The sequence below is a fragment of the Aptenodytes patagonicus genome, chromosome 25 (assembly GCF_965638725.1).
Source record: "Aptenodytes patagonicus chromosome 25, bAptPat1.pri.cur, whole genome shotgun sequence".
NCBI classification, from domain to species: domain Eukaryota; kingdom Metazoa; phylum Chordata; class Aves; order Sphenisciformes; family Spheniscidae; genus Aptenodytes; species Aptenodytes patagonicus.
This window is the reverse complement of record NC_134973.1, coordinates 4,257,164-4,280,763: the sequence shown is the minus strand read 5'-3', so window position 1 is coordinate 4,280,763 and position 23,600 is coordinate 4,257,164. Positions and strand designations below refer to the sequence as shown.

General features: G+C 64.9%; 2 protein-coding genes across 9 annotated transcripts in view; one reads left to right on the top strand and one right to left on the bottom strand.

The window, feature by feature from the left end:
• Positions 1-23,600, bottom strand: part of MAST3 (microtubule associated serine/threonine kinase 3) — a 40,341-nt gene that overhangs the window by 13,027 nt on the left and 3,714 nt on the right. For 2 of the 8 annotated variants that reach the window (XM_076359359.1, XM_076359351.1), the window contains exons 1-5: positions 10,351-10,412; positions 9,441-9,530; positions 1,485-1,573; positions 1,161-1,233; positions 964-984 (exon numbers count right to left, since the gene is read on the bottom strand). In XM_076359359.1, coding sequence (XP_076215474.1) covers positions 964-984; positions 1,161-1,233; positions 1,485-1,573; positions 9,441-9,530; positions 10,351-10,397 — 320 coding nt within the window. In that variant the 5' untranslated portion in view covers positions 10,398-10,412. Of the gene's footprint in view, positions 1-963; positions 985-1,160; positions 1,234-1,484; positions 1,574-7,132; positions 7,255-9,440; positions 9,531-10,350; positions 10,413-11,504; positions 11,537-14,652; positions 14,707-23,600 lie in introns of those variants that run through there. The other 6 variants (XM_076359354.1, XM_076359355.1, XM_076359357.1 and 3 more) reach the window with 6 other exon arrangements.
• IL12RB1 (interleukin 12 receptor subunit beta 1) lies at positions 17,044-21,565 on the top strand. The gene is given in 15 exon segments (XM_076359370.1): positions 17,044-17,303; positions 17,644-17,784; positions 17,962-18,131; positions 18,204-18,355; positions 18,872-18,908; positions 19,087-19,197; positions 19,281-19,363; positions 19,445-19,744; positions 19,747-19,930; positions 20,023-20,124; positions 20,242-20,388; positions 20,501-20,650; positions 20,766-20,862; positions 20,961-21,054; positions 21,152-21,565. Coding segments are annotated over 15 exon segments (2,442 nt in total).

Below are 23,600 nucleotides of genomic sequence, written 5' to 3'. Positions count from 1 at the left end.
TTCAGAATGGACTGAAATAAGAGGGGTTTGCAGGTGAGGGGGGCTGCTCTGCAACCCCGGCATGCAGGCGTCCACGGGGACGGGGACAGCGAGCAGGGTCCCCGTGAAGGGACAGCGCTGGGGCTTGGTCGGGTGGCGAATCCGTTTCAGACAGGGAAAAAAAAAAAACCAAACCCTCAAGAATCTGATCTTTAGTTAGAGCAAAATTCAGCCTTCTGGGACTTTGTTCTATGAGAAATCGGGATTCCTCAAGACCGGTGCTGAGACAACAGGCGCCGCGGAGCAGAGCCCGCTTATAAACAGGAAGGCAACCGCTCATACGTAGGCGAATGCTTCCTCTTGGAGACGTTTCTAATGGATGGGGCAATGTCCAGGTCAAGACGAGGCCCTTCACCTCCCGCTGCCGTTTCCTTTGCAGGGCCAAGGACGGCAGGAGCTGGCAGGGTGCCGGATCCGGCACCGGCACCACCGTGTGCCCTCGCCGCCGGCAGGCTCGCAAACCCCCAGCCCCGCAATTGGGCTTCTCACTCTGTTACAAGCGTGAAAACCATCCGTAAGCTCCCAGCTTTTTCCCACGTGACGATCGATGGGTTAAAATCAGCCGCCCGCCCCCATGTGTGCAATTAATTAATTAGTTAAACAGGATTTTGGCGTCTGTGCCTCAAGCAGCGCGGGCTGGGGAGAGGATGCAGCAAGATCGGCCTCTGCGGGGACCCGGCCGAGCATCCGTCCCCGGACATCTGCCAAGCATCCATCAGGAGTGCTCGGAGCGGGTCCGAGCTGGGGCTGAGCTCGTGGCTGGGGACGGCGTGATGGGAACAGGGATATTTCTGATCCCGGAGCTGCAGGGAGCCCGGTTCCAGAGCAAAATCTCCTGCCCAGGGATGCACACAAAGAAGGGCCGTGCCGATGCGGAGCAGACATCTCCCCAGAACGCAGCCCCAGCCCGTGCCCAGTACTCGCCTGTCAGTCCGAGGAGCATGGCTGGGGTGGTGGGAGGCACCGGTCACGGCAGAGCAAACAACACCAGACCAAAAATCAGGGAGAAAAAAAGCAAAAAAAATCAAAACAAATCACTTGAGATCAACAGAACAGTCCCAGCTGGTGAATTATCATTATTAGTGAATATTAATGGTCTGGGAGCGGGGCCGGGAGCTCACCTGCGAGCGAAGGGGAAGTTGATGGAGGTGCTGGCGGAGAAGTTGCGTGGGCTGTCCAAGGGGCTGCTCCCGGCTGCGGGGAGAAAGGGGGAAAAGTCACCCCGATACCCTCCCCAGTGCGATGCCCGGGGTGCCGCGGGCTGCTCCTTCAGGGGAAAGAGGGGGTAAATCGCTTCCCAAGCTATTCCCTCCTGGAAAAGGCACCCGCGGCCGGGAGCCAGCCCACTGCTACTAACAAGGTGCTGCAGAAGCAGAAGGGTTACCCTCCAAAATATTTGGGTAATTTTGGGAGATGCTCAACCCATCCCCTGGCACATCCCTTACCTGTCGGCACGGAGAGCGGGGAGAGAGGCCGCGAGAGGGTCGGAGAGGGGGTGCCCACCACTAAGCTCTTCCTATTGCTGCTTCGGCAACTAGGGAAGAAAAAGAGGGAATTAATTTGGGGAAGCAAAGGACGGGCAGGCCTGGATGGGCTCGGGCACATACGGGTCCGCTTGTACGTGATGCCCTGTGCCAGGGGACACGGCTGCCATCACCCCATCGATTACGGATCTCCTGCCGCAGGGAAGATCCGTCCCCGGTTCAATGCTGCCGGAGACGGGCCGACGGGGTTATTTTTAACGACGAACCATCTCATCGAGGTCCCACTTCTGGTTTTGGCTCGCTGGGGAGGGCAGAGGCAGGCGGCCCCTTGGGCAATGCGCCGAGGGCAGGAATAGAAAAAGGGATGTAAAAGGAGGAAGTGATGGAAATGCCAAGCGGCCACAACCCGACCTGCTCCATGGCATGGAAAATGCCCCCAGTTCCTATAAACCTCCCTACACTCGGTGGTCCCCCTGTCACAGTGGGGAGGACAGTTGGTCCCCGACCCCCTGAGACTTTGCGGTGTCGCTGGGCATTTGCGATGCCCCGGCAAAGGTCCGGCTCGGCCGCGCTCCGGCAGGCAGCAGGAGGAAGCCTCGTGCGCTGACGCCAGGTGAAAAGCAGCACCACGCACGGGTCCACGCTGACGGCGCTGGCACCTCGACACCCCAACCCTCCCATCCCAGTGCCGCACTCTCCGGCATCCCACAGAGCTCCTCTGGAACAACCCAAAGGCCACGACCGCAAGGGCCGGATCTCCATATCACCGTCTCCATTCCCACTCTCCCAACTCACAAGATTTCAGTCCTTCTTGCAGGAATTTCCTTTTTCCTTTCCTTTCAGCCCTTCTCCAAGCACCGAGCCCAAGGCTGCCTTGCAAGTGTGGCCCAGGCTCGAAAAGCCCACCTGCCCGCAGGGATGCTGCGGCCCCACTCCTGCCGTCCGCAGCCCATTTCAACGCCTTTTAAAATACGATGGGTTCATTTAAGTTCTCTTTCACTCCGCAGAGAGGGAACTGCAGATATCCACAGAGCAGAACCCGGTGCTAGCTGGCATGCAAGCACAAGGACGACCTCCCCTTTCCTCTATCTGCATTTCCTTGGGCTGCAAATTCTGCAAAGGTGACGCTGAATTTCCTCGCCAGGCTGGGAACAGGAACCTGCGTGGATGCCACTAATTAAAGGACGTCGTTTAACATCACGCCGCGGCCAGATACACCCGCAAAATTGAGAGGATGAACCTGGGGCGAAGGGATTCTCCCCGGATCCCAAAACCAGAAGAGGACGGCAGATGCAGTATCCGGGGTGCAAAGGATGGCATGTCGCAACACGCCGTCCCTCCAGACGGATGTACATGGCACCGATGCACGGTCAACGCCGGCGACACGTGGTCAGAGCTCTGCACGCACGGCCAGAGCTCCGCACGCAACGCCTGGCACCCCGTCACCTCCCGCTGGCGTCTCCCCCGCCGCAGGGCTCCTCCTGCTCCCACCCTAAAACCAGGAGCCCCAACTTTTCTGCTTGAGACTGAAGATCTTGGGCAAGCCGGCGACCGAGGAGGCTGCTTAGGGCCCCCGCAAAAGCCTCCTCTGCCGGCTGCACCCTCCCTGCACCCAGGATGAGGGGTGCCTGGGTGCCTCCACAGGACACCCACCCCCCGACCGCCCTGAGCTCACCCGGAGCTGCAGTGGTTTCGGATGGCTCGGAGCCTCCTGCTCAGTGCCGGAGCTGAGCGGTGATGCCAGGGGGGAGGCAGAAATCTTCCCCCTCCCCTCCCCCCCCAACCATTCACCCCTTCCTGCCGCTGCCTGGCCCCTCCGTTTGCTTTTCTTGCTTAAACACAGGCTTGAACACCAATTGCAGCACCTATAGCTGCAAATTCACAGCCCAGCACCCACCCCTGGAGCAAAAGCAAACCACAGCCTCTTGCCGCCGCCGGCTCTGTGTGCCGGATGGGAAACTGAGGCATTGCAAGCAAACCCGCTCTGCCACCGAAGCGGCACAAGCAGGAGGGCTGCAGCCAGCAGCCAGCTTTGGCGTTGCTTCACCATTCGGTCCTGCCGCGGGGACCGGGGTGCACGTGCGTCTGTGTCTTTCAGGGGGGGACATCCCAGGGGATGAGGGGCTTGCTCCTGCTTGCTCGGTTTCATTTTGGAAGTGAAGACAAACCTTTAGTGAAGCAAGTTCCAGTAACGGTGACACAGAGGGAGGCCGACGTTTCCTGTTTCCGCGCGCTCCACCCTCAGCTCCGCAACCATCTTGCGCCACTTTAACCCCCCTTCGCCTGATGCATCATCTACAGCTGGTTCCCATCCTTCACGGCACGGAAACCTCGGGCTAGAAACAAGCCTCGGGGTAGAGACGAGCCGCCGAGCCCTGAAGGCAGGAGCTAGAGCTGCTGCCCTATTTGCCTCCATCACCTAACTGCACATTTGGTACCAAAAATGGAGTGGAAAATCGTCGTCAGCATCTCCTGCGCTGCTCGTGCTGAGGCTGCCTGGGCCTCGGCGCTGCCGTTGCCATCCAGCACTTATTTCAAAGGATGCGGAAAGTGTGTGACAGCCGGTGTGACCCCGAAGCCTGGAGCAAAATAACGTGTCACCCGTCCCGAGGCTGCCTGCAAGGACGAACCGGCACCTCCCGCTGCCTGCCGGCACCCGTGCCAGCACCCAGCCTCGGCACGGCATGGCCGGGATGTCCTCAGGCAGGAGACAGAGCAAAATCTGGCAGCTTCCCGCAGGCTGCCTCCTCGGAGCTGTGGGAAGGGCAGGATCTGGCTGCGCAGCACAACACTGATGTTTCTAACCGGCAAATGGCTCTGCCAAGATGCGGGTGAGCGGCGTTGGGTGGCAAGGAGTCAGCATCGTGCAGTACCAAGGGTCACGCTAAACCACCCAGCCGTAGGCAGGGCCATCACCGGGAAATGCACAGAGGGACTGCAGCATCCCGCTACTCTCCCGCAGGATCCGACCCCTAAAAACTTCCCAGGACGGTAGAGCATCGTGTGTCAGATGTCAGCCCGGTGCTGGGCACCGCCGTTGGGTGAATACCGGGCAGAAAGCCGGCGGTTTGGGGCAAAGCGCGTGCAGGGTGGTGGGAGCAGCGTGGCTGCGAGGGCAGGGTCAGGCCGATAAGGGAGCGGGCGCAGTCTCAAAGTACAAGCGGGCGGCTCCGCTCCCGGCTGCGTGATTAAGAGCACGAGTCGGCACTCCCGGCTCCCTTCTTTGCATGGCTGCAGACAACGTTTTTCCTCCATATCCCCCAAACAGGCGCATGGCACTCACGTGCCTGGAGATTTGGGGAAGTGCCATGGATCACCACGTCCTGGAAAAATCACTTTCCAGTAGGATAAGTTTGTGTTTAGCGTTGGAACCTGCCGAACCAAGCAGCTGCATCCCAAGTTTTTCCGTGACATTTCTTCTCCATGACTTCTGATGGCGCTGAACTCGGCTGCCTCCGGGAATGGAGGCTGGGATGGGGGAGGCTGGGATGGGGGAGGCTGGGGACCAGGGTCTGGATGGTGAAATGCACCACACTGCCTGGCACGGGCCATGCACAACCGCACCGCATCTTCACAACCTCACCAGGCGCCCGGCATCGCTCCACAGAGCCGTCCTGACCCCTCTTCCCACCCCAGCCGAGAGCCTGGCGCTGCGGATGCTCTTATTAACCCGCCCCGGAGCACTGAGCAACGCACCGGGCACCTCCCAAGAGCAAAATCCCAAATCCTCGCAGGGAATCGCGGAGTACCAAGTCGTGTCGAGACTTATTTATTTCTTTGCACTGCAAGAAAACAGCCTAAATAAACCGCCTTGCTCCTTAGGACGCATCCCTGCGCGTCCCCGTGCCGCAGTTTCCCATTAGTGGGTAGGAAACGGTACCTGTTACGTCTGCTGGCACATTTTTCTGTGGTGTGCGAGGTGTGAACAGCCACGGGTGGCATCCACGGAGAAGAGCACCGTCAGCCACCGAACCACCAGCCGTCCTGCCCCGCGCCGGCCATCTCAGCATCCCCCCGCGGGAAATTAGGATCTCTCAGACCTCTTAATCCCACTAAATAACACCATATGCTTTCTGCCTGCTGTAAAATAGGCCAGACCGGTTCTCGCCGTGGATTCTAGGAATACCGATGAAAGAAGAGCAAATCCTCTGCCCTTCATGAGAATTACAGCCTCATCATGCTCAGCTGGAGACAGATGACTGCCTAGATCATCTCTCCAATTACACGTTTCTCCCAGGGCCCCCCGGCTCAGCCACTCCAGGTTGGAAAATCCCATCCAACGCCTTTTCTCATTTATTAAGGGTCCTGCTCACCCGTCCTCGCGTGCCGGCAACTGTAATTCAAGCAGGTCAGGCGAAGCAAGGCACCTTTCCGGGGCCGGGATTGGCGCTGGATGGATTCATTTGCTAAGCAACCGTGTCGCTTTGTGCCAGCCCACAGTATTATTAAAAGACATTCACAATGGGAATATCTCCCCTCTGCCTCCGCACTGTCTTAAACACCTTTTTTATATAAAGCTGTGGAAGGGTTTTATGCCTGGGCTGGCTACAGCACCCCAAATCTGCTGGATGGAGGTGCCAGCCTCCACCGCCTGCACCCGAGGGGCTCAGCGGGTGCTCATCGCATCTCTCGCAGGGCCGGCAGTGCTGCCTGTTCCCCTTCTTGGGGACACGTCCCACCTACCTGCCTGTGCCAAGCCTAACGTTGCAGCTGGAGAGCTGGGGTAGCCCCCCTAGCACCCCATTTATGCAGCAGCCCCCGACACTGCCCCCAGCCCCACCGCCGAAGGGTGTGTGAGCCCTTTGCGCCCCCCCCCCCATAGTCCTGCCCATGGCTGGCTGCAAGGGACTGGCCCCTTCCCACCCCGCCGGGCACCCTGGGGACTCTCACCCTGGCTCAGGACACGTCACCGCATGGGACACGTCCCATCAGTGCGATGCCTACCTTGGCACAAGGACTAACAGGGGTATTTCCCCCTTGTGCATGCAAGAACCCCCCCCCTGACATGCACCCCGCTGCAAAGAGACCCAACCCACACCACCCCCGGGACTGGCGCCCAGCACCCCGAAACATGCCCCGGGACCCTAAGCTCTGCACCCCCCATGGCACTGGGCTCCAAACGAACGCCCTCTCCCCCCCCCCCCCCACCCCTGGTGCCCAGCCCAGCCCAGCCCACCCCAGGCAACCTCGGGGCTCTGAGGATGCACCCTCAGTGCACAGCACCCCCCAAAATGATGCACCCTCAGTGCACAGCACCCCCCAAAATGATGCACCCACGGTGCACAGCCCCTCCAAACCACACACCCCAGGGTGCACCCTTGGTGCAAAGACACCCCAACCCGTGCACCCCCCGGTGCACGGCCCACCCCCCCGCATCCCGGGGTGCCTCCCTGCTGTGCACCCCCCCCCATACACCCCGGGGCGCCCCGCCGGTGGAAAGACACCCCCCCCATCCATGCACTCCCGTGGGCACCCCGCCATGCACGCCCCCCGCCCCCAAACCCACGCACCCCGGTGCTCCCCCCCCCCCCCCGCTGCAAAGCCCTCCCCAAACCACGCAGCCCGCTGCCCCCCCCCGCCCCCGGTGCAGGGCCCCCGCCGCCCGGTACCTCTTGGAACGCTGAAGCAGGGCGCCGGCGGCCCGCTGGCCCCGGTAACCGGGCGGGGCGGCTCCCCAGCAGCTCGGGTCCGACATCGCGGGCGGCTCGGCCCCGCCGGGGCCCGGCCGCATCCACCGGCACGGCCGAGCGGAGCCGCCGGGGGCGCGCGGGGCCGGGACCGCGCCGGGGGCTGGGACCGGGGCCGGGCCGGGGCTCCCGCCGCCGCCGCCTCCCGCCGCCGCCCGCCCCTTCCCGCCCGGCGGCGCCGGGGTTACCATGGAGACGGGCAGCGCCCCAAAACGGGGTCGGGGTTTCCATGGAGACGGCGGTAAGCACCCCCAAAAGGAGGGAGGGGGGAATGGGGGGCGGGGGGGACACGGACACACGGGACGGGGTTACCATAGAAACGAGGCACCACCCCGACATGGGGTCGGGGTTATCATAGAGATGGGACTGCGCCCCAAAATAGGGGCTTGGGGTTGCCATAGAGATGGGGCGGCACCCCAAAATGGGGGTCAGGGTTACCATGGAGACGGGGCTGCGCCCCAGAATGGAGCCAGGGTTACTATAGATGTGGGGCATCACCCCAAAACTGGGGCTTGGGGTTACCATAAGGATGGGACAGCACCCCAAAAGGGCTTCGGGGTTGCCATAGAGATGGGGAAGCACCCCAAAAATGAGGTCAGGGTTACTATAGAGATGGGACATCACCCCAAAATGGAGGCTTGGGGTTACCATAGAGACGGGGCAGCACCCCAAAATGGGGTCAGGGTTACCATGGAGATGCAGCATCCACCATTTGTGCACTCAAGGGGCACAAATCTCCCCCAAAGTCAGCAGGGGTGGCCACAAAGCCTGGGGGTCCCTCGGGGAGGGGGGCACTCCCCTAACGGCACCCTGCCGCCCATGGGATGCCGTGCTTGGAGGGCAACCGCCCAGCAGCACCCCGGCAAGCACCCCACCACCCCGCAACCTCCCTCCCACGCTGGCTTTCAGGTTTAATCGGGGAGATCCCGAGCAAAAATCCAGTGACATCCATCCTCCTTAGTGCCGGTGACAAAACACGGTGCGGCGGCACGCTGGGGCTGGCGGAGCCTCCTGAGCCGCGTGACACGGCATCGCCACGCTCGCCGGGTGGCAGCTGGCAAGTGCTACGGCCAGAAATCCCGACGCCGGTGGGTTTGGGCAGGGTTTCAGTGTGGTGAAAGGGCAGCGCCGAGGCCGGCAGCACCGCGCTTCCCCTCGCCTCCTGCCCAGCAGCCGTGAGACGCCAGCACATTGAGGCACCCAAGGGCGCTGCCAGACTGCCCGTCCTCATCCCCATCCTCGTCCCCATCCCGTCCCCACCGCGAGCATCCCAAAAACACCCTCCCTGAGGCCTTGGCTGAGCAACTGCGTGGCCGCGCTTGTTTTCCCACGTGCCGCGGTCATTGTGGGCGAGGAGTGGCCAGCCAGGGCTAGCGGAGAAAGCGCAGCAGGCAGAGACCCCCGTGTGCAGGCAGAGCGCAAGCAGCACCCTGGCTCCTGCCTGCCCGCCCGCAACAAATGGCTCTGCCTGTTGCTGAGCAGCGGCAGAGCTCCCCGCCGGTTCCCTCTCGCCCAGTGCCAGCCGCTCTACCACCCAGCAGATGGATGGAGGCACCCTGCGTCACCCATGGGTGCTGGGCAGGCTGCAGCTCTGCCCCGCGGGTGCCACGGGGCACAGGGCCTGGGCGTGACTGCCGGGTGCCAGCATACCCGCTGCACCTTGTCCCCAGGGCAGAGCGCAGACAGCACGTGCCGCAGGGTCCAGCCACCCGCCTCCGCGACGGCAGCACCCGGTAGGGCACCACAAGGGGCTCATGGCATTTTGGGTGGGGGGCACCTGTTCCCCAGAGCAGCCCCCCCTCCCCTTCCCCCACGGCAGAGCAGAAAAGGCGGCAAGGGAGGTTTCCTGGGCGGAAGGCACCATCCCTGCTCCCACCCTGCTCCCATCACGATGCCCTGCCCTGGTCCGATTTCAAGGCGATCCCCCCCCCAAAACGAGGATGCTTGGAGCCTGAGCTTGAGCTACCGCGATGGCGTTCCTGTCGGGGCTCCCCAAAATGGACCGGCTGGTAGCAGAGACAGAGCCCACCGGCACGGCCAGGCCGCTTTCGGGGTGTGCAGGGCTGGGGACAGACCATGGACGTTGTCCCACAGTGTCCCGTAGAAGACAGCGCTGCTTTCGGGGCCCCTGGTGAGGGGGACCCACCTTGCTGCACCCTTCTCTACCTCTGCCCCCCCTTCCCCGGAGCTGCCGGCCACGGTGCCTGGGGAGGGTTTGGTAGGGTCTTACCTCCAGGGGTGCAGGGTTAGTAAGGGGCTGCAGGGGCTGCAGGGGCTGCAGGGGCTCAGCAGCGTTGGGCTCTGGCTACTCGGAGACAAGCTGCAAGGCAAGACGTGCCGGCACGGCGTCAGTGGGTGCCGGTGGGCACCCCGGTGGCATAGCCCCCCGACCGGGCTGGGGGGTCCGGAGGGGGCCAGGGGCCAAGAGCAGAGGGGGCAAGGGCTGGAGGGGGGACAAGGGCTGGAGTCAGGGGACCAGGGCTGGGGGGGGGGGCAGGCAGGGTGGGGAGAGGGGAGTGGGGCAGGGCTGGAGGGGGAGCGCAGGGGACAGCAGGGACACTGCGGGGTCTAAGGTTGCGGGGGGGGGGGGGGGAGACACCGGGTGGTTTGGTGCTGCCGAGGAGGGGTCACCGGGGGTCCGGGGCTGTGGATGCGGGAGGAAGGGCTGGGACCTGCGGCCCGGGGATGGGGATGGACCGGGATGGGGATGGTCTGGGATAGGGATGGACCGGGATGAGGATGCAACGGGATGAGGATGCAGCAGGATGGGGATGGACCGGGATGAGGATGCAATGGGATGAAGATGCAGCAGGACGGGGATGGACCGGGATGGGGATGGACCGGGATGGGGATGGACCGGGATGAGGATGCAACGGGATGAGGATGCAGCAGGACAGGGATGGACCAGGATGGGGATGGTCTGGGATAGGGATGGACCGGGATGAGGATGCAACGGGATGAGGATGCAGCAGGACGGGGATGGACCGGGATGGGGATGGACCGGGATGAGGATGCAACGGGATGAGGATGCAGCAGGACGGGGATGCTCCGGGATGGGGATGCCCCGAGGCGCCGCCGCCCGCTGCCCGTCCCCGGGGCCGGTACCGGTACCGGCGCGCCCCGCCCCTGCCCCGACTCACTCCAAGGTCAGTGAGGGGATCTTCAGCCTGTCCCGCCGCGACTTCATGCCGCCGCCGCCGCCGCCCCGCTCCGCTCCCGGCTCCCCGCGCCGCCGCCGCACCGGCTGCCCCCGCGCTGGGCGGCTCCCGCGGGCGGGCGGCAGCGGCGGCCCCGGCGGAGCTCCCTGCTCGGCCCGCCGGGCCCGGGCCCGCCCCTGCGGCACGGCTCGGCTCGGCACGGCTCGGCACGGCTCGGCACGGCTCAGCTCGGCAGCTCCCGGCCCCCCGGCGCACCCAAACCCTGCCCGGCCCGGTCCAGCGGCAGCCCTGATCCGTACCGCTCCCGGGATGTACCAGGGCGCTGGTGGTGCTGCGACACCGCAGCTCCAGCACAGCTCCAGCACAGGCCCAGTACAGCCCCAGTGCATCCCTAACACAGCCCCAGTACGGCCCCAGTGCCCCTCCAGTGCATCCCTAACACAGCCCCAGTGCCCCTCCAGTGCATCCCTAACACAGCCCCAGTGCCCCTCCAGTGCATCCCTAACACAGCCCCAGTATGGCCCCAGCACAGCCCCAGACCCCTCCGGAGCCCCCCCCCTCCCCCGGCACAGCCCCTACGTCCCCCAGCACACAGCCCCGTGACCCCCATGACAGCCCCAGCCCAGCACCAAGACCCCCCTGCATTACCTCCGCAACACCCCAAAACACCCTGGAACAGCCCCAGTACACTCCAACACACCCCAACACACAACTCCAGCACAGCTTCGCAACAGGCCTCCTACCACGCCCCAGCACACCCCAGTACAATCCAATACCGCTTAGAACACCCCGGAACACCCCAGCACACCCCAATGCACCTGCAGCAGAGCACAGCACACCCCAGCACACCCCAGTACCGCTTAGAACACCCCAGAACACCCCAATACACCCTAATACACCTGCAGCAGAGCACAGCACACCCCAGTACATCCCAGTACACCCCAGCACAGGCTCATCAGGTCCCTCCAGTATCAGAGAACACGGCGATGCCATCCCAGGTTTGGGCACAACAAGCCCCAGTGCCATCTGCCCCCCGTCCTCGCTGCTCCCCGCGGTGCCGGTGCCATGTCCCCGAGCACGTCCCTCCCGGTGACACACCGTCCCGCACCCCAAGGTGGCCCAGCTCGGGGACTTACGCTCTTCCTCGGCGCGGCAGGCTCAGCTCCTTCTGCAACGAGAAAAGCAAGAAGCAGGGTCAGAGCGTGGCCCCAGGGGTCGGGGGGTGCCTGCGTGTGGGACCCCCACCTCCCACCAGCTGCGGCCACACGCCCGGTGGCATCCTCACTGCCTGCAGCCGGCCCCTGCCACCAGCCTGTCACCGCAGGATTGGTTCCCCGCTCACCATGCCCGGGGTGCCGCGGCTCTGCCGTGCCAGGTGAGGGTGACAAATCACCCGCCTGGGGTCAGCACAAGGGGACATCTCTTTCCAAGGTCCCCAGGGCTGGTGGCCCTGTGGCCAGGCCTGGGAGCAAGGGCACGAGGGTGGCGGAGCGGCAGCAGCACGCAGCCGCCTGGCTGGAGCGTGGCCCTGGGGTGGTGGCTGCGCCCTGTCCCCCACACTGTCGCCCCGACCCCGGGTGCGGGGAGCAGCCGGCAGCCCCCGCGCTGTTTATTTTTCCAGCCGCTGGGAATATTTCTTGCGAGAGCTGTTTGCTCGCAGGTGGTGCAACAGGGCAAAGGGCAGCTCTGCTGGCAGGAACCCTGGCCCACGCCATCCTCCCAGTGCGGCGGGCACCGGCTAGCTCCGGCACAGACCCAGCGCCCACCCATGTGCCACTGGGCACGCCACGGAGAGTGGCACAGATCCCACCGGTACGCTGCAAGGGGCACGGCGTGAACGGGCTGGCATGTGCCCTGGCACGCCGTGGGATGCTGGCACACGTGGCGGGTGCACGTGCTGGCTAATGCCCCATCATCGCCCTGATCCGGTGCCCACCGCCGGTGCCCGCCGGCCCCGTACCCCTAAGCAGATTAGACACATTCCCCACACAGGCAGGGAGCTCCCTGCGGGCAGGGGCTGCTGCCACCCATGTGGGGACACACAGCAGCACCCATGCACCCCACACCCCCCCGGAGTGCCTGCACACCGTCCCGCTGCCCACGCCGCGCAGCCCCTGCGGAAATCCCTGGGTTTGGGGTGTGCTGCAACGCAGTGATGCAGCAGCATCGCCATGGCAACGGGTGACATCATGCCTGGGCGCACAGGGACTCGGCAGCCCCGGGGCCCACGGGTGTGCGTCTGCCCTGGGGTGGTGTGGGTGCTGGGGGTGGGGGTGGGTGCAGGGGGTGGGTGCCCGGGGTGGGTGTGGGTGTCCCAGTGCACCCAGCATCACTGGGTGACCCCAGGCCCGGGCTGGGGAAGGGGGTGCAGGGTCCCTGTGTGGAGCAGGAGCCCACCAGCACCCTCACCCAGCCCTGCCGTCGCCCAGCCCGGACCTCCACCCACACCCAGGGCCGTGCTGCCGGCCACTGGCCCCTGAGCTGAGGAAGAGGCAGAGAAGGGTCATGCTGAGGGTTTCACTTGCTCAGCCATGTCCAGAGGGACAGTGGGACAGAGGACAGACACCCCTGTCCCCCACGCTCACCCCCACCCCACGGCGCAGCCTCCCCACCCATCTATGGGTGCAAGGGTGCAGAGCGGTCCTGTGGCACCCAACACCCATCACTGCCGGGAGCTCTCCAGCCACGCTGCATCCCTGAGGACAGCTAGAGCATCCCTCGAGGGCCCTGGGGACCCATGTGAGGCAGCGCCACAGGGCCAGAACCCACAGGGTTCTGATGGATGCACCCATCCAGCGCGGTGCGTCTCCCATCAGCAGGTGCCGGTGGGAGCCAGGATTAACCATCAGCTAATCCCTGCAGGGACGGCATCGGGGACGGCATCGCTACTCATCACGACATCGCTGCTTTGGGATCAGCTCCCTAGTGGGAGCCCCTTCCCACCCCTCCTCCCATGGGGATGCGGGCACGCAGCCGGGGCCCCATGGCTCTGCTCTCCCCAGGGACTGCCAGGAACGACACCCACGGCCAAGAGCCCCAAAGCCCACGGCTGTGGCTCCATCTGTCCGCATCTGTGGGAAGGCAGCTCCCGTGCAGGGCTCGTTCCCGGGCTGAGCGTGCAGCGGAGCGCAGCTGCCCCCCGGAGCTGCCAGCTCGGATGAAGGCAGCGCCGTGCCATCCTCCAACTGCCCAGACAGCTCGGGCCGGGCCCCCCGGTTACTGCGGCTCCGTTCTGCAGATGGGGATGGAGGTGTGAGGTCACCCGGAAAATTGGGCTCAGCACTCAGCCCTGCGAGCCGGGGGGGCAGTGGTCATCACCCCTCCAAGCACAGCAGCGGGTGCCGGGGTCCCTGTGGGGAGCGGGTGTGGGATGGGCAGTGAGGATGGGTGCCCCTCAGCCCGCCGGGAGCGGGAACACAGGGTGATGGAGGGGGCGGCTGCTTGGAGGGACAAATGGGCACTGGCACAGCGGTTCGGCACAGACCGGCATCGTGCGCTGGGCTGAAGGGACCATGGCGCTCCCACGGGAGCCCCCCAGCCCCCGCACAGGCGGGTGCTCCCCCTCCCCCAGCACCCCGCAGAGCGGCTGGGGCTTGTACCCTGCCCCACTCCCGGTGCTGGGTGCCCGGCTCCTGTCCCACCCGTCACATGCTGCTCACGCGCAGCCCCCACCTCTACCACACAGCACCCACCACTCGCACACAGCACCCACCTCACATGCACACATGCACCCAGAGCGCCCACCTCTCACACACCCAGAGCACCCAACTCCCACTCACAGCACCCACTTCTTGCACACGCACACAGAGCACCCACCTCTCGCCCGCAGCACCCACCTCTTGCACACGCAGCACCCACCTCACGTGAACCCAGAACACCCACCTCTCACTCACAGCACCCACCGCTCACCCGCAGCACCCACCTCTTGCACACACACAACCAGAGCACCCAACACCTACACGCAGCACCCACTTCTTGCACACGCAGCACCCGTCTCACATGAACACAGAACACCCACCTCGCACGCAGAGCCCCCACCTCTCACCCAGAGCACCCACCCCTCGCACACCCTCGCTCAGAGCACCCACCTCTCACCCGCAGCACCCACCCCACACCCCCGTAGCACCCACCCCTTGCAGACCCGCACCCAGAGCACCCACCTCACCCCAGGCTCACCGGGGCTGGGCTTCCCCCGGCTCCCTCCCGCCCCCGCCCCGCCGTGCCCCGCTGTGCCCCGGGCCGCCGCCGGTGCCCAGCTCCCCGTGCCCGGTCCCCGGTGCTCACCTGGAGGCCCCGACGCCGCAGGATGCTCGGCTCGTCCATCCCGCCGCGCCCGCCGCCACCTCCCGCTGCGCCCGCTCCGCCCGGTGCGCCCGGTCCGCCCCGCCGCCGCCGCCCGGTGCGCCCGGGGCGCCGCCCAGCGGCCCCGCCGCGTCACCGGACGCGCATCAGCACCGAGCCCGGGGCTGGCACAGCATGGCATAGGGCTGGCATGGCACGGCACAGCCCGGGGCTGGCACAGTCTGCCTGGCTCGGTACAGCTCAGCACGGCAGGGTCTGGCATGGCATGGCACGGGGCTGGCACGGCACGGAACAGGGCTGGCACAGCACGGCATGGCATGGCACAGCATGGCACGGGGCTGGCACAGCACGGAACAGAGCTGGCACAGCACGGCACGGCACAGCACGGCACGGGGCTGGCATGGCACGGAACAGAGCTGGCACAGCACGGCACAGCACGGCACGGCACGGGGCTGGCATGGCACGGCACAGCCCGGGGCTGGCACAGTCTGCCTGGCTCGGTACAGCCCAGCACGGCAGGGTCTGGCATGGCATGGCACGGGGCTGGCACGGCACGGAACAGGGCTGGCACAGCACGGCATGGCACGGCACGGCATGGCACGGCACAGCATGGCACGGGGCTGGCAAGGCATGGCATGGCACGGGGCTGGCATGGCACGGAACAGGGCTGGCACAGCACGGCATGGCATGGCACAGCATGGCACGGGGCTGGCACGGCATGGAACAGAGCTGGCACAGCACGGCACGGCACAGCACGGCACGGGGCTGGCACAGCACGGAACAGAGCTGGCACAGCATGGCACGGCACAGCACGGCACGGGGCTGGCATGGCACGGCACAGCCCGGGGCTGGCACAGTCTGCCTGGCTCGGTACAGCCCAGCACGGCAGGGTCTGGCATGGCACAGCATGGCACAGCATGGGGCTGGCACAGCACGACATGGGGCTGGCACAGCACTGGCACAGCCCAGGGCTGGCACAGTCTGCTTGGCTCAGTACAGCCCAGCGTGGCAGGGTCTGACACGGCACGGCACGGGGCTGGCGTGGCATGGCACAGCCCGGGGCTGGCACAGTCTGCCTGGCTCGGTACAGCCCAGCACGGTAGGGTCTGGCACGGCATGGCACAGCACAACACGGCATGGCACAGCATAGGACAGCACAGGGCTGGCATAGCACAGCACGGCACAGCCTGGCACAGGGCTGGAACAGCACAGCACAGCATGGCACAACGTAGGATGGCCCGGGGCTGGCATAGCACAGTACGGCACAGCACGGGGCTGGCACAGTCTGCCTGACTCGGTACAGCCCAGCATGGCACGGCCTGGGGCTGGCACAGCAGGGCACAGGGTGGGAACAGCCCCCCTGGTTTGGTGTGGTCCAGCCCAGGTCTGTCCCGCAGCTGGCATGGCACAGCATGGTCCTTACGGCCCAGCGCAGCCCAGCACTGCCCAGTACAGTCCAGCATGGCATGGCACAGCCTGGTCTGGCATGGTCCAGCATGGCACAGCCTGGCGTGACATGGTACAGCATGACCTGGCCCGGTTTAGTGTGGCACGGCACAGCCCGGCCAGGTACAGCACGGTCCTGTTGTGGCATGAGAAAGCCCAGCACGGCTCAGTTTGGCACGGCACAGCACGGCACAGCGTGGTGCATACCCCCAGCTGGGAGGGCAGGAGGGGGCACAGAGTGAGGCGGGAGGGCAGGAGGTGCCAGGGGACCCTCTGTGCACCCACCCTGGCCATGCCCATGGCAGTGGGACAGAGGGGTCCCGGCAGCGCTATCCCGGCGCCGGGATGCTCCCGCCACCACCGCTCTCCGGTCCCAAGCAAAAGCCGCACAAGGGGACGCTTTCTGTGGGAACAAGGGGACTCTGTGCACGGCCCTCGGTGCCACCCGGCTCCGCCGTCCCAGGGTCACCCACCCCATCACGCGGCTGCCGGCGTCCCAGTGACATCGTGCTCTCCTGCCTCAGTGGGGCTTTGTTCACAGCCGCGGGGGACAAGTTGTGCCGGGAATGGGCGCAGGACCCTGGTTTCGGCGAGAGCTGTGTGCACACGCGCATGCACACACACACGCTGCCGAAAACCCAAACAACCCCAACCTTGGAGCAGCCATTCAAGATTTGCCCAGTCAGGGCAAGGGATCAAAAGCATGCCGTGAAGTTTGCAAAAAAAAAAAAAAAAGAAGCCAAAACTCCCCAAAACCCCAAGACATCTCTTTTGCTTACCTTGCGCCTCTCGCCGGGCCGGGGCATGCAGCGTGGCTGGGGCATGCGGCGCAACCAGGGCGGGGTTTGGCCAAGTCCTGGCAGGCGTGTTAGCAGAAAAGGGGGATATTTTGGTTGCTTTCTCTTTTGCTTTTGGTAAAAGCGAGGCATGCAATCACGCCTCACGCTCTGCCCTGCCTGGGAACAGCCGCCCTTCGGCAAGCTTCTAGCAGAAGAGGAAATGCTGGGCGTGGGGAGCTGTGCCAAGTGCCGAGGCTGCCGCCGAGCCGGAGGGGGGCACCCACTGGGTGCTGGGGGAATGAGCAGCCGGGAAGGGCAGCGGAGCCCTGGATCTGGCGTGGGACACCCCGGGTGGCTGATGCTGGGGTGGCTGCTGGCGGTGCTGGTGGCGCTGGCGCGGGGCGGTAAGTGCTCCTGCGGCACTGGGAGATGAGAGATAACTTCAGAAAACTTTCAATGAATGATTCGGGGCCGATAAGGCCCGGGGAGCTGTCGCTGTGATGGAGATGCTCACCCAAAACCACAGGGACGGAGTAAAGCCAGGTGAATCCCCGCCGGTGGCAGGCAGGAGCCGGGGCGAGCGGCACCGGCCAGCACGGCATCCCTGGGGAGGGGGGAAATGGGGTTTTTTTGGGTGAGAATCACCAGCGCGGCTGCTCCAATCCCCCGGGTGAGCAACACGGTGATCGGGCTACACTGCTGCTCCATCCCGGCCTTGCCCGACCTGCCAGGGTTTGGGGTACGGGAGCCCCCAGCCGCTGCCCTCTCCCTCAGGCACCGCTGTCACCCCCGGCTTCTCCTGCTGGAAGCAGTGCGGCTCCCGCTGGTTCCTCTGCTCCTGGCCGCCCAGCGGCCCCGACGGCAATACCTCCTACCTCCTGAAGCTCTGGTGAGTCGGGCACCGCGGCAGGGATGAGCGCCGTGTCCTGCGGAGCCCATGGGATGTGTCCTGACTGGGACACACAGGGACACATGGGGACACGTGCCCTCCGCATCCCAAGCCCACCCAGAGGGCGAGCGCTGCCCCATCTGGCCCTGACCTTGTGCCCCCTCTCCCCGCCCCCAGCTACGCGATGCCCAGGCTGTGCCAGTGGTTTGAGGCGGGCAGGGAGACGACGTACACCCTGAAGCATCACCACGTTTACGTCCTCACCAACGCCACGGCCTGGGTGGAGGCGCGCTGGGGGGACCACGTCCACAGGACCCCCAACCTCACGCTGTACCTCGACGAGGCCAGTAAGTGCCCGTGGGGCCGGGCCGGGTGCCGGCACTGGCGCCGATAACTGCAAGACCACCTCGTCTTTACAGTCAAGCCCGATCCGCCCCCCGCCGGGATGCCCTTCACCAAAACCGGTGGCAAGCTGCGGCTGCGGGTGCCGTGGCCACCGTGCCACCGTGGGGGCCAGCCACCGCAGCGGGAGGCTCGCTTCCGGAGGACGGGTGACCGCGGCTGGACGCAGGTAAAAATGCCATTTGCTGGAGTCGGCAGTGACTGATGGGACAGTCAGTAGCGTCGTGGCAGCCCAGGCAGCCTGGGGAGCGCGGGGGCTTGGTGATGCCACCGTCCCCCCCCCCAAACCCATCCACGTCCCATCTGTTTCACGGCGTTATCGGCTCTGCCCCATCCTCCCGGCCACGGGATCCCGCTGCCGCCCGTAACAGGATCAGGCTCCGATTCGCAGGGATTACACAGGCAAAACCCCAGATTAGACTAATGACGACGACGGATGAAATTCGGCCACTCGTCCCCAGCGAAACCCCCCACAGCTGGGGTCCCCCCACCCCTCTCAACTGCTGCCAGGAGGGTCCTGGGGCTGAAGCTGTGGGGACCCTCCTGGCCACCATGTCCCCCGCACCCCGTTCGGCTCTCCCAGCCCCTGGGATGTTTGGGGGACACAGGGCAGCATCTGCTTTCATGTCCCGGTAACATCCTGGTTTTACTGGGCGGGTGCCTCTGTCCCCGGTTCTCTCTGCAGGTGACGTGCGAGACGGTGACGGACAAGAATGACTCAGGTCGGTTTAGCTTACAGGGATGCGGGGGACGAGCATCTCCTGGGGGTGCTCCCAGGTCCTGATGGTGGGGCTCTGCCCCGTGCTCCCCCCCTGACTCCCCAGCACCCCCCGATGGCCAAAAGCTGGGGAAAAGGGGGGGGGGGTGTCACCCCCGCCTGACCCTGCCACCCCGCTCTAGTGACCTGCGCCCTGGGGGTGGACGGCGCCTTCGAGGTCCAGCTCCGGCACAAGCCCCCCCACTGGAGCAGCTACTGGAGTGACTGGAGCAGCTCCATCTTCGTTCCCCAGGGTGAGGAAGAAGAGAGGAAGTAGGTGGGATCCCAACGGCTCCCAAAAATGCCGATAGCCCAGCCGGGCTCGTTCCTCTTGCAGAAATCCTGGCGAGCCCGGTGCTGAGCTACCAGCTGGGAAAACTGGGGAGAGATGGGCAGCGGGTGCTGAGGCTGGGCTGGCAGGTATGGCAGCATCCCCCAGGGACCCTCCTGGGTGTCCCTCCACCATTTCATCCTCCGAGCCGCCCCCTCTCCCTCCCCCAGCGAGCCCCCAAGGAGCAAGGGGATGTCACCTACACGCTGCGCGTCCGCATGCCGGCATGCCACTGCACCGAGCTGGCCGAGGAGGACACCGTGGTGCTGGGGAGCGAGGTGACGGTGCACAACCTTACCCTTTCTGGGGCTGAGTACGAAATCCTGCTGACAGCGGCCAACGCCGCTGGGACGGGGCCGGCAAGGCAGCTCCATGTGCCGGCAGAACAGCGTGCAGGTACCTGCCCCGTGGAAGGACCGAGCTCCCTGGCAGCCTCGAGGGAGTTATTTTCCCAGCCATCCCTCGCACCCCCTGTTTCGTTCCAGATCTCGGCTTCAAGGACGTCAGCGTGGCCGGCGGCACCGTGATGGCACGGTGGGAAGCACCAAGCCCCGGCTTCGTCTACTGCTTTGAGCAGCAGCCGCTGCCAGGAGCCCTGAAACGGGGCGTTTGCATCCGACGGGATTTCTCTGCCAAGAGCATCCACGTAGAGAGAGGCAAGGGAGCGCCCCGAGCCCCCCGTCCGTCCCCCCCACCTGGGGCCGGATCCTGGCGGGGGTTTAACCGGCATCCCTGGTTCCTGCCCCAGGAGCACTGGAAGCGCCGGCGTGTTACCGCCTCGCCGTGCACGGCTGGGCCCTGGCACGGGGCTGGTCCACCTTCGCCCTGCAGCACCACTACGCCAGCAATGGTACGTATGGAAACACGGAGCATCCGCGCCTGGTTTAACTGCAAAAAGGGGGGTGTCCCGAAATGCTGCCCCATTTTTTTTGCACACCCCCCCCCCCACCACCACCATCACGTGCAGCCTCGCTGGCCGTGCCCATCTACATCAACACCAGCGCCACGGATGACGCCATTGTTCTCCAGTGGAGCCCGTCACCCCGTGCCGCCTGTCCTGGGGTGCTGGCCAAGTACCTCGTCTGCCATGCAGCCAAGGGGGACAACGTGACCTGTGAGTGGGACCTCCCCCCCCCCCCCCGTCCCCCATGGGGCAGGAGGAGGGCGCTGCCTGCAACCTGCAGGCAGCTGCCTGACTACCCGCCTGCTCGTTATCGTTTGCCCAGACGGCGAAGCGGATGCCGCCGCGTCGCACTACATCCTCCAAAACCTACGGCCCGGCACAGCCTACAGGGTGGGCATTCAGGAGGTGACGGCGGAGAGCGGGGAGACCTGCAGCACTTGGTGGCACTTCCAGACCAAGGCGCTGGGTAATGGCTGGAGACCCCGTCCCCTCCCCGGTCCCCGTGGGGTGCTCGCCCTCGCCCCGAGATGGCTCCTGTGTCCCACGCGGGGACAGAAATGCCACCACCCAGCCGTGCCCATCCCCAGGTCCCCAGGGAGCACCATGGAAAGCCAACCTGAAGTACCTGAGCATCTCACTCAGTCTCCCCACCGTGGCTGCCATCTACCAGCTGAGCAAAAAGAGGTGACAGCGGCACCCTTCCCCCACCCCGCTCTGGCCACACACACACCCCCCCCCCCCTCCCCCATTACCCACCCTCTCACCAACCACCCCCTCCCCAGGGCTCGCCACCTCCTCTTCCCACCCCTGCCCAAGCCCGTGGGCAGCAAAGCCATCCAGTTCGCCGCCGGCGAAATGAGCCAGGTGAGATGCAAGGTGCAGGAGGGGCCGGATCCTGCACCCCAGCAGGCGCCCGTGCATGACCCTGGCACGGAACATTCCCACCCCAAACACATCCGACCCCTAGGGCCAGCCCCAGCCAGGCTTTTTGGAGCCCTCGGAGAGGTTCAGCCCGGCCGAGCTGCTGATAACGGAGCCGAGTCCCGGCAAGGAGACGACCGACGCCGGCACATGGCCCAGCACGCCGCAGCCCGGCCCCGCAACCGAAGAACCGGTGGTGGTGTGCCTGCCGGGCTGTGAGAAGGAGCTGCCGTTCGCCTACCGGAGGCAGGAGGTGCTGAGCCTGGCCGGATTTCCACCACCTGGTAGCACCGGCTGCTCCGGCCACCCGGCCGGCGAGGAGGAGGAGGAGGAGGCGGCGGCGGAGGAAGGAAGGCAGGAGCTGTGCCAGCTGCTGGTCCCCATCGCCTTGCTCATCTCTGACAAACCCGTCATCATCAGAGATGAGGAAGGATGGGACCCATTGCTGGAGAAGTCGGTGCCGTAGCCGTCACCAGGCTGGGACAGCGGGGATGGACGGCAGGAGGGGGACGAGGCGGGGTCCCATGGAATGCTGAGCACCCCATGCAGGATGCTGAGCACCCACCCCATGGGCTTGTGGCCGCACCAGCACTTTCAGGGAGTTTTCTGGTTTCCAGGACATGGAAGGCGATGCCTCCAGATGCAGCGTTGCACGGGGCCGGGATCCGGCCGTGCAATTCCCAGCTTCAACCTTTCACTGGCGATAAATAAAGAGGAGGGAAGGCAGCTGCAGAGTCCGGCCGGGGCTGAGGGTATTTCCTCGGCTGGACCGGGAGGAGAGGCAGAGCTTCACCCCGGCCGGCTGCCTCCTGCCGCATCTGGGGCCAGCACGGCCCCGGCCCCTGCGGGATGGGGGCACAAACGGGCCCAGCACCAAACGGCGGCTACCTCCAAAAATTAAAAAAAAAAAACGCAAAAATTAACAATACGCAAAAAAAAAAAAAAAGAAAAAATTAACAGTACGCAAAATTAAACCATGCAAATTTAAAATTAGCAAATTTTAAATTATGCAAAATAAAAAATATGCAAAATCAAACATTAGTAAAAAGAAGCCATTTTAAAAAAAAAAAATGCAAAAATTTAAAAAATTAAAATAAATGCACGGAGCAGCAGGGCTGAGATGGTTTCCCTTGCCTGACCAGGCAGGTTACAGCAAGGATTGAGAGTCGAGGGCAATCCACGGTGCTGCGGAGGACGCAGCCAGGCAGCGGGGCCGGGACTGAGGGTGACCCGGGACAGGCAGGACCCCCCCCCAGCACCCCCGCCTGGGGCCGCGCCGCCACCTCGGGCCTTATCTGGGGCAGAACTGGAGATGCTGCTGAAGATTGAGAGCGGTTTGCGGTTTCGTCTGCCCTGCGCACAGGGGCCGGAGGCGTCAGCGTTTACTTGCTGAGAGTGCAAAAAATAAAAAGGGAAAGAAAAAAAAACCCAAACCAAAACCCAAAACGGGGTTAGTAGCACGGGGAAGTCCGGGGAAAGGCAGCGCCGGCAGAGCCGCGGTGCCTCTGCTGCAGCCACCGGCGTACGGCTTGGCCTCCTCGCTGCTGCTTTTAGCCCTGATCGTGTTTTGCAAGGGATTTCACCAAAATTACACTCGCAGCACTGGCACGCACGGGCGGAAACCACGCTGATGCTGACTGGAGATAATGCACCGGGGAGAGCAGCCAGGGCAGCGCATGGCTGCGTTTCGGCACGTTCCCCCACGCGACCTCCGCCAGCCGTGGGTGGGCTGGGATTTACGGCTCTTCCCGGCGCTCCGGGGATAGGGACGGCAGCGATGGCGTCGTTCCATGGCGGGGGGTCCCGGCCGGCTGTGAGCGCGCAGGACCCCCTGCCACTGTGCCCACCGGTGTCCGGCGCTGCACATCCAGGGCGTCTCAGCTGCCGGCGGAGCCACGAGGTGGCACCAGCCCCGGGTCCCCATGGTGCTTCCCCACCTCCCGGCGGAGCAAATCCATCTTTTCCTCCCCGCCACGCATCACCCCACGGGCCCCTGCATCGCCGGCAGCCTCCATCCTTGCTCTCCAGCACCCCAAATCTCTGGGGATCGACTGGAGGCCAGGGATCCGGCATCCTCCTGGCCCCAGAAACCCAGCTGGAGGGATCAGATTTAGGGATTTTATTGGGATTTGGGCGATGCCGGGCTCGCTGTCGGAGTGCACCGGGCCAGCCACGTGTGGAGGAAGTATTCGGTTACCAGCTCAGCACGCACGCACTCGGGTTTCAGCCCCGGCCCCTGTTTACAGCCCGGTTTTGGGGCTGGAGCGACAAAGGAAGCGGCACCGGGGTCACGGCTCGGCACGGTTGGGCGGCGGTGGTAAACACATTGCCCGGCTCAGGGCCAGCGCCGCTGGCGGTTAATCATTCCTGTTCATGGATCAAGTTCACGCCAGTACAGCCAGTCCCGATCGCTGCATTAAAAACACCCCGGGAAGCCGGGGGGGGGGGGGGGGGGGGGACACGGCGACAGGAGACCCCCCCATCACCCCCGTGGGGTCAAA